The sequence below is a fragment of the Rhizophagus irregularis genome, chromosome 30 (assembly GCF_026210795.1).
Source record: "Rhizophagus irregularis chromosome 30, complete sequence".
NCBI classification, from domain to species: domain Eukaryota; kingdom Fungi; phylum Glomeromycota; class Glomeromycetes; order Glomerales; family Glomeraceae; genus Rhizophagus; species Rhizophagus irregularis.
The window spans coordinates 2,827,223-2,842,586 of record NC_089458.1 but is presented as its reverse complement, the minus strand read 5'-3'; the positions used below and the strand labels follow the sequence as shown (position 1 = coordinate 2,842,586).

Here is a 15,364-nt window from a genome sequence, read left to right as displayed (position 1 = left end):
GTCATTTTTTTCATTCATACCCCATGGATTCCACCATTTTCTGATCACGAGCCATATAACCACAATCAGTAGTAAGGCAAGCATGGAATATGTTATCATCGGCGACATTAGAGAACTTGCAACGACAGGAATAGCCGAAGTATGAGGTATTTCTGACAACGGTACCGGCTTCTGCGCCACCGATTCCAGCGAATCCCCTCACTCAAAATTATTTGGGATGAAGTATTTTTCTTTAACGCTAACTGGTCCTTGAAGGCCCTATTTTCCTCCCTTAATTTTGATCGCGCTGAATACAAAGCATCTATTTCCCGTTTGAATATATTATTTGACGACTCTATCCCCTTTTCCATACATTCTATTGTATATTCTTTCGAATTACGGTCCTCCTTCGCATGTTCCAATTCAAGCCTGAGAGATTCTATTTCGGATGAGCTTATTTGGGCCGGCTCCCCTCCCACTGCATCCAAATCATGATATGTGCGCTCTAGATCTATGTCCTCCAACTTACCTTCCAATTCGCGTATTTTAGTTTCAAGAGAAAGAATCTGGACCTTGTCAGCGGACGAAGCTTTCTGGGCCAAAGTCGCCTTTCTCTTCAGTGTTTTAATCTCTGATTTGAGCGATTGGATTTTAGCAGTATATTTGACTTCAAGCTTACGTTGACTTTCGGAATGAGACTTCCGTTCAGAAATAAGTTGGGATCTAACCTTAGTACTGGACGCGTTTAACTGGCTAGCTTTATTTTCAAACTCCTTTTCTCGCTCATTGTACTTATCTACCAGCTTTTCGCTGAGATCATTAATTTCGGCTTTAGATTTAATAGCGGAATATAATTTTTCTTTAAACTCTTGCTCATATGTACCACCAAGTCGTTGTCCGCCCCCTTAAAGGAATCATTATCTTTATTATTGATATTTTTCAAGGTATATACATTGGTCATAGCCTTTTTTTTTCGGCTTAGTTGCTAATATAAAAAATGTGTCTAAAAATTTCTGGACTGAATCTACCGAAAATATATCGATAGTACTGAATATACTGAATATATCGGATGGATCGAATGTACCGAATCTACTGAAAATAAATCGATAATATCGAACAAAAATCGATTGAATATCAAAATTATATCGAAAATACACCGATAATTTTTCGAAAGATTTTTTTATATCTATCTGTAAAAAATGCTTCAGTATCTACGTTCAGATGCGACCCCTCTATCAGCTGAAGATATTCAGGATATTATTAAAGCTAAAAATTCAATGAAGCGAGCATCGGAAGCCATGGCTAACAAATACAAAATATCATCACGACGGGTATATCAAATATGGAGAGGAGCCCATCCACAAATAGATCCTAAAGACATAAATCGATTTTCGGAAGAACCTGGTTCGCCTCAGCAAGCAGACCCTGTGGAATGTAATGTTATTTCTGGAAGTAAGGTAAAAAAGTTTGGAGGAAAAAAAACTAAGTCTAAATCCGTTCGTATTTCTGAATTACCTGTTATTCAGACACCACTAGCTTCAATAAGCTCAAAAAGTTTAAATATAAGCAATGAGGAATTAGAAGCATTTTGTGAGAAAGAAGATAAGAGAGGCGAAAAAATCACAGAAGAAATGAATAGGATACTAGCCACGTAAAAGATATTTTTCATTTAGTTCATTATAATGTAATAACAACTCCTCACATGATTCATTGAGATTTTCTTTAGACTTAAGAGTGTTATATAACATTCTTTCAAGCTCCTCATAACTCACTTTTTTTTTAATGTCACATCTGCATCCAAGTCCTGTGAAATCTTGTCTGGAGCTGGCAGATCATCACATTCGGGAGTAGTCCTCACACAATTCACCTCGAGCTTATTCTTGATCTTATGCATAGTCACTGGGATGATATAATCCTTTCCATTAAGAGGGATCTTTAGCTCGTTAGTAGCCCAATCCACTGCGCACCTATATTTCTTTAAAAGTTGGTTAGAAAATATTAGCGTCGGCTTTTTATATCTCACGACAACAAAATCTTCATGAATGGTAAGTCCAGGGCTAGAGTAATTGGTAGATTGCGTACGACCCCAACAGATTCAACGGGAACAGTGGAGATGCCTTCAAGATCATGTATCTCAGATTTATCGATTTTATCTCCCACACGTTCAACAATATTCTCCGTTATGATAGGGGGTTCAGCTCCAGAGTCGAGAGTCATAGCCGGAATCTTTAAACGCCTGATTTTACACTTCACAGTCGCAACACTGGTTTTCAGCTCCTTCTTCTTGACGAAGTCGATCTCCATAGGATCATCTAAAGACTCCTCTTCCAGACTGAACTCATCCGAATCTTTTGAAGATGATGATACATCATTTTGGGATACTATCTTTGCCTCTGTAGCAGCCACTATCTGTTTGGACGCAATGAGACCAGAATCTTGGAAAAAATGTGGGGGAAGATTAGTTTAAGCTCACTATGAAGGACTTTACGAATAGTCTCCTCTAGTGGTATTTCTCTCAGCTTGGCACTAGACATCTCTTTAGAGGATAATTTCTTGGATTCACTCCCCTTCTTCACTTTTTTTTTGCCTTGGCAATATTAACAGTATTATCGCCTCCAGAATCGGAAGAATCATCTGAACTTGAATCAGAATCAGAACTATCGTTAGATGAGGTATTGGAAGAAGGATCTGAATCTGGTTCTATAGCGAGATTAACCTTACCCTTTTTAGACTTCTTACTTTTCTTTTTCTTCTTTACAGAGCACTTACGAGAAGTGTGTCCAAATCTACCGCACTTAGAACATTTCTTAATGGCACTTTTAACAGCGGATTTGATAGCATTTATTGTGGCACTATTTAGTGTCATGCCAGCCATACTGTCAGTAATATCATCCACAAGATCATAATTATAATCATCGCTAGGGGCTACGCTACCTTTTCCTCTTAATAGTTCACTTAAAAATCGTCTAATAATAAGGTCTTCCCCTCTCTTATTGGCCAATTTTTTACTATTATCTAGAGTCTTGGTTGCTCGAGACATAGTCTCTTGAAAGGATTTAGCTATGGCTTCTTGTAAATCAGCCTTAGTGATATTTTCCTGACCAGAAGAAGATACCGGTGATAGATTTGGCACCGATTGTTGTAACGCCTGAATCCTACTATTTACAATCCTATCAATATCTTCTGTAGTAATATTCTGGTGGGCAGGCGCTTTTAGTTTTGTCTTGGTAATTGGCTGGTTATAAATATCCTCACCCAGAAGCAAATTATTCCTTTCTGTTTCAATCTCTTCCAGTGTCTCAATCAATTCATCATTTAAAGGTCTGTTTAAACCCAGTCGTTTCATTTCCAACTTGTTTTCAGGAGTCAAGCCACGTATAAATTGTATTCTTTTTTCACGATCAGATATTCGAGCCCAGCTAGCATATTTATTTATCTTTCTATAGTAATTTCTAACTGAATCAGATCCTTGAGTCAAAGTGCCAAAGATCAATTCCTGTTGCTCTCGAACAACTGTAGGATAATTCCTTTTAAACCAATAGATGGACTGGACTAATATTGATATCAGGGAAGGACTATATGATTGTTATTATTTAAAGCTCCATTCGGGGCATTGGTTGCTGTACCAGCATCGACGGGACACCCACCAGCAAGAGACCAATCTTCATCTGCGTGAACATTATGTGCTGGGATAACTGTAGCGCCAGTAGGCTCCAGCTGGCAATCCTGGTGGTGGAGTACCATCGGGCGCGTGTCGTGGCGGCCGTTATGTTAGCATTATTTAGGGGCCCTTTACACAACGGCCATATTTGCTAAAGCATTACCGTCTTCTTTTGATTCATCGCCATTTTTTACTTTAAGCTTATCTTCAGCCCAACGTGATGCCTCATCTGTCAAGCAGGACCAGAATAGCTCTAAAGCTCTCTGTTTACCACCTGCATTAGCAGTAGTGATATTGGCTGCCGTAAGATAGAGTCTGTAATCTTTTATGAATTCATCTATATCTTCATCCGCTCTACCTGAGAATCTTTTTGGTGCATATCCTGCCATCCTTAAATGTGTAAGATTATTTTGTAATGCGAATATTTGTCCTTGCAAATTTAAATTATTCTGGCGTTCTGCTTGGGTCTTATTTTTCCATTTCTCATATCGCTCATATAACCTGTCTTGATTAAATTCTAATAGACCTATATCCCCTCTACTTAGCTGTAAGTGGTGGGCATTTCGCTGATACAATAATTGTAAGGCAAATTTTTCTTGTATCAGTACACCTATACGGGTTTGCTTTCTTGCTATATTACCTATCATTCTATTTACCTGGTTTTGAGCATTGGTCCGCAACTGATGGAGATCACCAATAAAATTAGCCATCCCACCTTCAGCAAGATCTCTTCGCGTAATAGCAAGATCTCGCTCACCTTTTGCATCATAGCGCCTTCTTTGCTCACGGGCTAAATCCTGATGCAAATTATTCTCTTTTCGACGTATCTGCCTTGTCGCCCTTTTTATTTGGTCTATTAGAATATCTCTGGTCATTGTCCTATTATTTAGATAACCATCTATAGCATTTGCTAGCTCTGTGATTGTGGCCATATTATCATCAGAATTATACAAGTCCGGAGAATTACCTCTTTCCAGTGAATTTTTTCGTGATGAGATAGTCCTGATCCGGCATCGCAATTTCTTTACCTGCTCCTCGGAATTTACTAACAGACTCTCTATACTAGAAATATGTTTTTCATTATCACGAATATCCTTCTTAGCTTGATATAGTTGCTTTTTTAGGCTGGAGATTTCGGATTTTAGCTCTGCTATCTCCTCTTTCGAAGTATTCTCAAGACGTTCTATCTCACCATTAAGAGTTTAGATTTCTTGTTCACAACGGACACATTCACGTTCCAGCTCCCTGATCTGCTTTTCATTTTGGCAGTTACTATCAACTTCTGCTTGCAATTCACTACGAAGATGGTAGTTCTCCTCCTCCAGCTCAGCTTTATATTCTTCTACATGTTCTTCTCTCATTAGATGGGCCTCCGAAATGCCATTCTTTTTTGTGATTATAAAAGAGAATCAGAATGAGCCAACCACAAATCTTGATAGACCCTATTGAGGCTCAGAGAATTGAAAAAAATATCATATTGCGTAGAATATATTATCGCCCAACTGGCTATTATTCTAATCCCAAATCGTTAAGAGATGTATGTAAAAAAGAGGGGCACCAATTCCGCCTAAGTGAATGTAAAGATTTTTTAGAAAATCAAGAGTCATACCAAATTAATAAAACCTCTCCAAAATACATCCCTAGAGTCAGCTATGGGTGAATAACACGTCCCAATTGCGTACATCAGTGCGATATACTATTTCTCACACATGATCGTTATAGAGGTAAAAAATATAAAGCAGTGCTTAATATAATAGACTGTGCCTCCAGATACAAAGCTTCAGTTCCACTTAGATCGAAGAAAAGTTCTGAGGTTGCTAAAGCATTTAGGAAAATATATGATGACCTTAGTAATCCTCTTACCTATCCTAAATTACTTCAAACAGATAATGGGCGAGAATGGATGGGCGAGACTTCCTGACTAATGCAAGAGCACAATGTTATAATTCGAGTGATTGGCCCATATAGTCATAGAGGACTTGCTTTTGTGGAGCGTTTCAACCAAACACTCTCAAAAATTCTATACAAAATCCAGTATGCTATTGAATCAATAACTTCCGATCCTCAATTAATAAGAGCATGGGTTAGATATATACCAGTAGTTATTGATTATCTAAATAATTATCCCACGCGCCTTATTCGAGAATCAGGATCAGAAAAGTGGGGACTCGAGCCAGTGAAAGCCATTGTATTAGATCGAGTAGAATCTAAACCATCTACAAAATATAAGCGCCCGGTTGGAAAAGATGAAATAGCATTAAAGAAAGGTGATTCTATCCGCTACCTACTTGCCAATGCAGAATGGGAAGGGGGTATGAAGAATCAGAAAAGAGCAACTGACCCTATATGGTCGCCTTCTATTCATAAAATTCAAAAGTTGTTGTTATAAAGAATGAGCCAGTTTTATATTATCTCGATGGTGAATTTGCACCATCTCGCGGGTTTGTGCGAAAAGAACTTATGTTAATAGCTGATCCAGAAAGGGTTGGTCGTCCGCCTCAAAGCATATTGTCTGTACATATTGCATATGCTTCCCCTACTAATAGCGAGCTAGATCAAGCGAAGAATTATGCTAAGAAGCGCAATGGTCAATGTCTAGGAAAGACTGGACGAACAAATGGCCATAGCATATATCTTTGGTCTTGTAAGAATGGTGCGCATCAGTGGGAGTATCCATTAAAATATATTATGAAAAAATTTGAATGGTGTCCTCTTTGCCGTCATACTACCGAAAGAACTGTACGATATATTTTTGAGGATTTGTTAGGCAAGAAATTTCCACCATGTAGGGGTAAGTTCTTAGATGGACTACACTTGGATGGATATAATGAGGAATTGCGTCTTGCATTTGAATTCCAGGGTCCTCAACACTATCATCACAATAATTTCTATCACCGGGGGAATGAAAATCTAAAATCACAAAATATGCGTGATCAAAAGAAGCGGGATATATGCAAGGACCAAGATATATGCCTTATCGAAGTGCCATACACATGTGACCTTTTGCCTTTCATTAAGCATACACTGATCGAGAAAGGATTCTTGGATAAAGCGAAGGAATAGGTCCATCCCAGAAATTTTTTTGGCTAAGAAATTTATTTTGGCATAATATGCAATACTGTATGGAATTCTTTGTGTATAACGTTGACGAGATCCCCAGAAAATCTTTGGATCGAATGAAGGGTAATAAATATAGTCCAGATTGGCCTTTTCGCCTTTTAGTGACTGGAGGCTCACATAGTGAAAAAACTAATATGGTTATAAACCTTAATTATTCTTGGCAACAAACTTCAGCGCATGTTTAAAGGCAAGAAGGGGAATAGATATATTAAAAATGATCACCTCATATTGGTTAGAAAACATGCTGAGCCTAAATGGGAGCTGGTTAAAAATGCTTTCCATATTTTTGCAAATAGCCCTGACCCATATCGGGAGAATATCTCATTTCAAACAATAAAGGCCGAAAAAATTCCAGATATAAGCAAATTCTCCCCAAAAGGAAGCACTGTTATTGTTTTTGAAGATCTCTGCGCTGAATTAAAAAAAATACAAGAACATATCGTCCCTTACTTTATTAGCGGTCGGCATCAAAACATCTCACCAATATATGTAACTCAGAAATATCAAGCTGTACCAAAGATAATTCGTGAAAATATCTCACATCTAGTCATGTTCCGAGGGAGTGGATCTAGAGAAGACATATGTAGAGTTGTGCGTCAATATACGGATGATCTGAAAAAGGCATCCAAGATTATTGACAAGCATTTGCGAAATCAGAATTTTATAGTTTTTGATTTTACTAAGGCGATAGATAATCCATTAGCGATTAGACTAGGTTGGGATACTCCTTTGAAGCTGGACGAGTAGAATCTGACTTCATGGATGCCAGCTCTTTTTCCGCCTCCTGCACCTGCATCTTCAGATCTTCGATCTCATAGCGCATTTTCTTATTTGCATTAACCCGCTCATTGTACTCTAGATTTACATCTCGCATGAACTTCTCGAAAGTTCTTTTATTATAATCGAGCAGGTGCTGGGATAGTACTTTAAGCTCATTCATAACCCGGCGATTATTCTCTTCCTCGTGATCATACTTTAGCGCCTCCGGCCAAGTGATATTATCAGTTTGAGTATCATTATCTGAGACAAATATAAATGGTATTTTTTTGAACGATGTCGGGCACTCTGGCCAACTTTGGGTTCGTCTCTGGCGCATTAATCTTTTCTGATATCTAATAGCTTCATGTTTTAAAAACGACTCTACAATTGGATTAATTTCACTGGCCTCTTTCTCAGATAATGGGTTACGCTTCCGTGATGTGAGACGAATCCATGCCTCATTTATTATGGAAGCTGGTAACTTAGCTAGCAATTCAGAATATACTTGGTTAAATGCCATTATATATTTATACATGGCGCAAAAAAAATGGAATTCCATGAAATTTCAAAAAAAAATAGACCACTTTATTCTATCAGATTAGTACATGGAGGTATATTTGTGAAATAAATCACCAGGGCCAGTTTTATTATAATTCAAATAATAATAGTAGACCTATGACCGAAGGCGCTTCGGGCTGAACAATATATTATTATTTTATTAAGACAATATTCAGGATCTGGGTCAAGGACTGATCTGGAAAATTCAGCAGGTGATACGATACATAGTGTTGACCAATTTTACTAGGCGATCATGTATACAGATTATATAGCTATCATATTATTTTAATAAAGAATCTATAGTCTGGAGAATTTGTTGCACATAGTCACAGTTATTGTTAAAATCTGAGAAATCTATAATAGTTAACCTTCCGTTGAAAGTAGTAATATAGGAAGATTTGAACATGTCAATTTCTAGTGAATTACATGGATATAGTTTGCCTTCCTTTTTACATTTATATCGCGCATATTCTGAAATTTTAACAAAGTTTGTAACAATATTGTTATAATAGTTTTTAGTAGTATGGTAATGTCCAGGATTTACTAGATATTTTAGCATAATAGTCCAATCACTATAACCAACGAATCTATAATCTTGCTGATACGATTTTATAAAAGTAACTATATATGCTACAGTAGTTAGTCGAACATATAACTGGTATTTCTTCTTTTCTGCCCAGTCATGTGGAGTATAATGATAATACAAACTACGCAAACGAGGTTCATTCTGATGATGTGCAGGTACATCTCTGGCTAGAATTCTTTGACCAAAATAGTCTACATATTGATCATCAGGAATTCTTATATCACGAGGAGTTATACCTAAATACTTCTTCTCGTCAGGAGTATTATCATTTCTCACCATATTCCAAACTCGTTTTGCCCAAAGTTTCAGTGGCTCAACTTGAAAGCACTCCAAGCCCGTTGGATAATTTTTGCATTATTAAATATATGATATGCAGTCTTTTTCCACAATTCATAGTCTGCATCACATCTAATTCTAAAACCCCGACTAGGAAAATCAGTAAATTTACCACAAATCTCATAAATTTCATCTTTACTTAATTCTAATGCTATTCTTCCTCCTTTTTTCTGAATAGGATTAGAATATGCAAGATGCTTTTTTAGTGGATTTAGTAATGCATTCATTCAGATGATTATTCGCATATTCAATTGTATTTTCACGAATAGTTACTAAGGAGTCGCATATAGTGCAATAAATATAAACTGAGCGCTCTCCAACTCTAAATCTCCCATCCTTATATGATCTTTCAGTCATTTGGATAAAAGCATTCTTGGAGAAGTATTTTGGGTTATTCTCGAGAAGTTTCTTAAATGGATAAGAAATTCGAGAACACCACATTTCTGGAGTTTCATCACTATACCTATATTGCAGATTATTTAATGCCGCACTACAACAGGATTTAAACCGGAATAGTTAGTTTTAACCATTTTTATAGTTTATAACCGATCTTAGTGATTTACTGTATAGCGTTTTAGCGAATTATAGCAATTTCAGCGAATTCTAGCAATGATTTAGCAACTTATACTAGATAATATCATCATTCAAATTTATACAGATTTACTGATTAGCGATTAGATGATTTGTAGCTGATTTGCGAGACTACATGCTAGTAAATCCAAAATCCATTTTTATTTGATTACAAACATTTCGGAATTTATATGCTAATTTTATATTTACATGCAGTTTGTGGATCTCTCGTGATTAACAGGGATTAGCCAAAGACGCTTTGCATGATTTATAACATAAAAATTTGTATCACCTTAGCTCCCAGACAGTTCCCGGCACTTCCTTGCAACCTTCTCGCAACTCAAATCACGGGATGGGTTACAGATCAGCCAATAAGATTTTGCGCAGTAGCTAAGCCACCATTATTATTCTATTAATCATTATATCGATCATTTTTTAGCCTTAATACAATTACGACGCTCATTTATTCACAGCTCAGTTGAACCATGGCACTTAAAGGCAAGGCTTTTTTGCTTGCTCTGTTACCCCACTTTTCTTAAAACCGTAAAAATGTCTCTCGAGTGGAATGAAGAGCAGACCCATTTCCTCATTGACGAACGTAAAACTGGTAATGAAGTCTACCATAAAACCCCTAAACGTAGCAAGACAGACTTCTGGGAGGAGATATCAAACAAGCTTAACGAAAATAATAACACGAATTATTTTACCGGAGAAGCCTGTAATAAGAAATTCCTTTCCCTAACTCGAGCTTATTATGTGAGTAAATGATAATTGTTGGCAGACTAGATTTTGCCTGGCCTGTAAGTGGACAATGTCCGGCCGATTTTTTTCCCAACGCTATATACTTGTATTAATCATCGCAAGTGTCACAGGTCAAAAAACGATCTATCTCACACATATCGGGTACCTATATATCGGTGACTAATTAGGTACATATCGGGCATTTTTACATATTAACAACATATCGGGTACCCGATTTGTCACATAATGCGCAAATTTCAAATATGGTTAAAAAAATGTAAATTACCAAGTGTCCGATATCCAAACTATTAGTCGCCGATCCGTTATCTAATATATATCGGTCACCGATATTTGTACGATCTTTAAAAAAATTTGTGTGTTTATTTAATATTATCGTAGTATAGAAAACAGCTACTGATTTCTGTCTATTTGGTATTGGCTTTGTACGCTTTGTACTTTGTAAAAATGTAATACAGTGTACGAAAAAAGATAATTGCTATGGAGTGCTTGATCCAAGTATCATTTATCTTCACAACTTCATACGGAGTTTTTCCAAATCATGAATACTTATAAATAGATGATGTTTATTTACTTTTTTAGGAAATATTGAATGATAAGATTATTATATAAGCCAACTCTCAGTGATCATAGTAATACAAGAGTGCGGCCAGAGAATACCTAAACTTCAAACCCGTTATCAAAAGCATATACAAATTATTCAAATTACCGCGATTTTCTGAAATCCACTTATTGTAATTAAATTTCTCATGGCAAAAAAATAAATACGTTCCCCTTTTTTTCTTTGTAAACTATTACACTGAATTTGCAAAATGGCGTATAAGGTGTATTGTACTATTACCATATTAGGAATCTTTCCATATAGCCAGGATACCTGAAAAAAAATAAATTTTAAGGAGATATTTTTTTTACCCAAATCGTAATAAAATTGTAATACAAACTAATTCCATATAAATGACGGATTTTATTTCTCTAACATCTTTAGTTCGATCGTTACTGATAAGGGTGATTATTGGTATCTTTGATTCTAGCGATCACTTCTGATGGAAGTTTGATAACCGGAGGCGATCGATTCAGTCATATTGAATTTGGATCCTATCTTTCAATTTAATTAATCTTTAAAGAGATACGTAAGCCAAAATGCCTGCGCTGATCCCTGTCCTTTTGGAGTTTATAGGGTGACGATGAAGATCGGCTATTGCCCAAGTATACTCTTTATTGATTAATTTCTTTGAAGACGTTTTCGTCGATGTGCTTTGTACGATAACAATGTTGCCTCTATAATTCCGGGCTGGATTAGAGGAAAAAGTCCTGATTGCACCTCACCCATTTTGTCGTCAGGCACAGTCTGAAACTTCCGTTTGTAAACTTTTATTTCCATACCAACTGCATGGGTTTAGGGTGTATTTTATTCCCTAACCCTTAGACCTACTTGTTAGGTTAGGTAGGTTGCATTGCACTCTGTAGCCTACCTTTTTAATGAGTTTTATGGCCACGTTTGCTCATTTAAAAATGAATTAAACAGGTTGCCATATCATTAAACACATCGCAGCCATTTGGTGATGAAGCTATAATTGTCTAATAAGGGTTCGCCCTGTCTGGCAATTTATGGTGGATTCAAATGGATCAAATTACAAACAATAATAATTTAGTCAAATGAGAATTCCAGGAAGGAACGAGGATGCTTTGTCTAATTGAAAATATTTTTTTTATTTTATTTTATTTTTTATATTTTTATTTTATTTTATTTTATTTTTTTATTTTTTATTTTTCTATTTGAGATTATTCATCGTATCCTATGTTTATTCATATCTGGTATTTTCGAATATACTTATCCTTATTATCATAGCGAGTTTTCTTAAAGCGTACCTGTGGCACCTCATCTGACTTGGGAAGTGTCGCTGAATCTAAAGCAAGGTACCCGGTTAATCCTCAACTTTGGGTTATGAGTTATGATTTAAGCATATAGTAATTTAATTTGACTTACATACCAAAAACAAAAATTTGTGTATATTTTCATTTTAATTTTTTTGAAAAAATAATATTATCGTATTTAGCTTATTAATCTAATTTATCGTATGTTAATATAGAAAATTTTATTAATCAGTTTTTGATATCTTATTAAATACCTTATCCGTAATTAAATTGTTACTGTAATAAAGTAATCAATACCGTAACTTGTTTATTAATAAAAATAAACTGTAATCTATAGCTTTATCAAACCATGATATTTTTAATTTAATCAATCAATTTTTAAAAAAATTAAATGAAAATGTTTGAATTCTGATTTTTATTAAAGTCTGATTAGTATTTTTGACGATAAACCTATTTAGGCAAAAGTGTAATAATTGTAAAATTTATTTTTTTGATTTTTTATTTTTTGATTTAGATTTATTTTTCTTTTTTTTCCTTTTGTTGTTATTTTTGTTATTTACGACGTTATTATCAACATCATCATCGGCACCATTGTTGTCTTGAATGATGCTTTCATCAGTATCATAATCATAAACCGGGATATTTTTGGTTAAACGGTTGAATTTTTCAAGTGCTTCTCTATTCAAACACCAGCTTGGTGCGCCGGCAGGTGGCACACTAACTGTTTCTGTTTTGTCTAGAACTCTTTTACATTTTAAGTTTGGTGGTTTTTTCCTTAATAACTCTACCGTTGGATCAATACGATTATGTAATAAACGTTGAAGCTTAAATAAAGAAATTAAACTATAAATTAGTGTTTATACTTTGATAAAAAATAATAAAATATACATACAGCAGGAGATCTCCACCATCTTTCATAAATATATATCGAATTTTTTTTGTGACTACTTCTTCTTCATCATTTTCATCATCTTCATCATCTTCGTCGGTTTCCTCCCATTCTTCGGAATGGTAGCCTGAATCTTTTAAAATTTGAACTAGATCCTTTTCAGGATATCGGCAAATGTACTTATCTTTGTTTTGTATTAGGTAATTGGCCGCGTTTGTTCTTCTTTTTTTTTCTAACAATGTTAATTATAAAGCACAATATAATTAATTTAAAAAAAAAACTAAATTTAATAGCTTCTGTTAATTAAATAATTTACATCCTGCATCCTTGAATTCTTCATTGCTCTTCTTTTGTTACGTTTTATTTGGGCTTCCCCTTGCTTTCTAATATTACTAACGCGATGGCGAGATCGCCAACGTCCATATAACATCTTTAATAAATCACTATTTGAGACTTTATATTTTTTATTTACGAGTTTGTAAAGTGGTGGAAGCAACTTGGTGACTATGTTATCTTTTTGCTCAGCCCATGTGAGCTCATAGTTAATACTGTATACGTCTTTTAGCTCGGAGTCGCTCCAAATAAACACTTCTTTCTGTAAAATAATAGATAAATGTAAATAGGATAAAAGCAGAAATAATATATAAAATAATCAAATACTTGCTTTTATCGTGTTATAAGAACTTTTAGAAAAGGAAGAAGAAGAAGAGGAGGAGGAGGAGGAGGAGGAGGAGGAGGATGATTCATCACTAGATGATACATTATCACTATTCATTGTTACGAAGTATAAAATCTTTTTGTTATTTTGTAAAATAAAAAAATCCCGTATAAAGTAGAGATTTCAGAACGCGAGAAAAGTTGTTTGTGTGCAAATTTATAATGATTTCAGAGATTTCAGGATGCAGATCAAGGGCTCAGAGGTAGCAACGCGTTTGCGCAATTCTCACCAGGTAAAAGTAACGCGCTCATAAAATTCTTGTGCAATTCTTATGTATGATAAGAATTATTAAAAGCTCGTTTCTGAACGTCTTGATTACTAACTATTAAAAGTGATAGAATAAAAAATATATTTTATACATTTTAATAAAAATGAATAATAAAAAATGTAACTCTGTATCTGGATTAATAAAGAGTAATAAAAAACGTAAAGTTGAAACCTCTGAAACCTTTGTGGCTGATTTAATAAAGCCCAAAAAAAAGTATTTGTATATTTGCAATTGTGCTCGTTGCAAAGGTGCAGAAGTTGATTCTCGCACTCAAGAGAAACATACGTATGATGATAGTTTGTGGGAATCGAGATCAAAAGATTCTAGAAAAAATCAGGAAAATACCATCATGATAAGAAAGAAAAAAACATCATCTGTTAATAATACATATATAAATACAGAAATAAAATTGAATATATCAAAAAAGCGAGAAAGAAATAATTACTCCGGTACATCTAGTTCCAGATCAGGGACTCTTCCCATCCTGGTCCTTCTTTCCAATATATTGAAGAAAATATAACATTATTTTCATCAAAACCTTCATGTTTTCGTATTCCAGCACCTACAATTGATGAAAATAATGATGAAATCAATTATTTTGAGTAGAATTATAATGTAGATAATATAAATGAGGGGAAGAGAATGATGATGTAAATAATATGGATGAGGAAGAGAATGATGATGTGGATGAGGGAGAGAAGAATGATGATGTAAATAATATGGATGAGGAAGAGAATGATGATGTGAATGAAGGAGAGGAGAATGATGATGTAGATAATATGGATGAGGAAGAGAATGATGATGTGGATGAAGGAGAGGAGAATGATGATGTAGAAGATTTTTTCGCATCTCCTAAGATTGACAATGACAATGAAGAAGCATTTATAGTGGAAAGCTTAAGTGATTCTATTAATACTGAGATTATAATATGGCTATTTAAATTTCAACAAAGATTTCGATTGCCTGATATTGCACTTGAATCCTTAATAAAATTTTTTCATATAATTCTTATGCGCTTTGATAAGTTGCAATTTGAAAATTTTCCTACCTCATTATATATGGCAAAAATATGGTTAAACATTTTTCAACCGAAAATGCAATTAGCTGCATGTACCGATTGCCATAAATTGCATAATGTTAAAGATATTATTGCATATAAGGAAGAAGGAAAAGTTGCTATAATGAATTGCCCGTATAAAGAGTATCCAAATAATCCAATATCAAGTCGTAATCACCAATGCAATAATCCACTTTCCATTCTCAAAAAAAATAAAGATGCAACAATT

General features: G+C 34.9%; 8 protein-coding genes across 8 annotated transcripts; 3 read left to right on the top strand and 5 right to left on the bottom strand.

The window, feature by feature from the left end:
- Positions 1-1,178: 1,178 nt before the first annotated feature.
- OCT59_022048 (uncharacterized protein) lies at positions 1,179-1,634 on the top strand (the record flags this gene model as incomplete). The annotated part of the gene is made up of 1 exon (XM_066146920.1): positions 1,179-1,634. One exon carries the CDS (start codon positions 1,179-1,181, stop codon positions 1,632-1,634), a length of 456 nt encoding a protein of 151 aa, XP_066006014.1.
- A 113-nt stretch (positions 1,635-1,747) lies between these two features.
- On the bottom strand, positions 1,748-2,513 carry OCT59_022047 (uncharacterized protein; the record flags this gene model as incomplete). Its single annotated transcript, XM_066146919.1, has 3 exons — positions 1,748-1,946; positions 2,003-2,384; positions 2,453-2,513. The coding sequence occupies 3 exons, from the start codon at positions 2,511-2,513 to the stop codon at positions 1,748-1,750; spliced, it is 642 nt and encodes a 213-aa protein (XP_066006013.1).
- Positions 2,514-2,551: 38 nt separating this feature from the next.
- On the bottom strand, positions 2,552-3,723 carry OCT59_022046 (uncharacterized protein; the record flags this gene model as incomplete). The annotated part of the gene is made up of 2 exons (XM_066146918.1): positions 2,552-3,531; positions 3,606-3,723. The coding sequence occupies 2 exons, from the start codon at positions 3,721-3,723 to the stop codon at positions 2,552-2,554; spliced, it is 1,098 nt and encodes a 365-aa protein (XP_066006012.1).
- A 48-nt stretch (positions 3,724-3,771) lies between these two features.
- Positions 3,772-4,029, bottom strand: OCT59_022045 (uncharacterized protein; the record flags this gene model as incomplete). The annotated part of the gene is made up of 1 exon (XM_066146917.1): positions 3,772-4,029. One exon carries the CDS (start codon positions 4,027-4,029, stop codon positions 3,772-3,774), a length of 258 nt encoding a protein of 85 aa, XP_066006011.1.
- Positions 4,030-5,719: 1,690 nt separating this feature from the next.
- Positions 5,720-6,525, top strand: OCT59_022044 (uncharacterized protein; the record flags this gene model as incomplete). Its single annotated transcript, XM_066146915.1, has 4 exons — positions 5,720-5,723; positions 5,791-5,952; positions 6,018-6,431; positions 6,500-6,525. The coding sequence occupies 4 exons, from the start codon at positions 5,720-5,722 to the stop codon at positions 6,523-6,525; spliced, it is 606 nt and encodes a 201-aa protein (XP_066006010.1).
- Positions 6,526-8,357: 1,832 nt separating this feature from the next.
- OCT59_022043 (uncharacterized protein) lies at positions 8,358-8,942 on the bottom strand (the record flags this gene model as incomplete). Its single annotated transcript, XM_066146914.1, has 1 exon — positions 8,358-8,942. The coding sequence occupies one exon, from the start codon at positions 8,940-8,942 to the stop codon at positions 8,358-8,360; it is 585 nt and encodes a 194-aa protein (XP_066006009.1).
- A 26-nt stretch (positions 8,943-8,968) lies between these two features.
- On the bottom strand, positions 8,969-9,226 carry OCT59_022042 (uncharacterized protein; the record flags this gene model as incomplete). The annotated part of the gene is made up of 1 exon (XM_066146913.1): positions 8,969-9,226. One exon carries the CDS (start codon positions 9,224-9,226, stop codon positions 8,969-8,971), a length of 258 nt encoding a protein of 85 aa, XP_066006008.1.
- Positions 9,227-10,118: 892 nt separating this feature from the next.
- OCT59_022041 (uncharacterized protein) lies at positions 10,119-10,337 on the top strand (the record flags this gene model as incomplete). The annotated part of the gene is made up of 1 exon (XM_066146912.1): positions 10,119-10,337. One exon carries the CDS (start codon positions 10,119-10,121, stop codon positions 10,335-10,337), a length of 219 nt encoding a protein of 72 aa, XP_066006007.1.
- Positions 10,338-15,364: the final 5,027 nt, after the last annotated feature.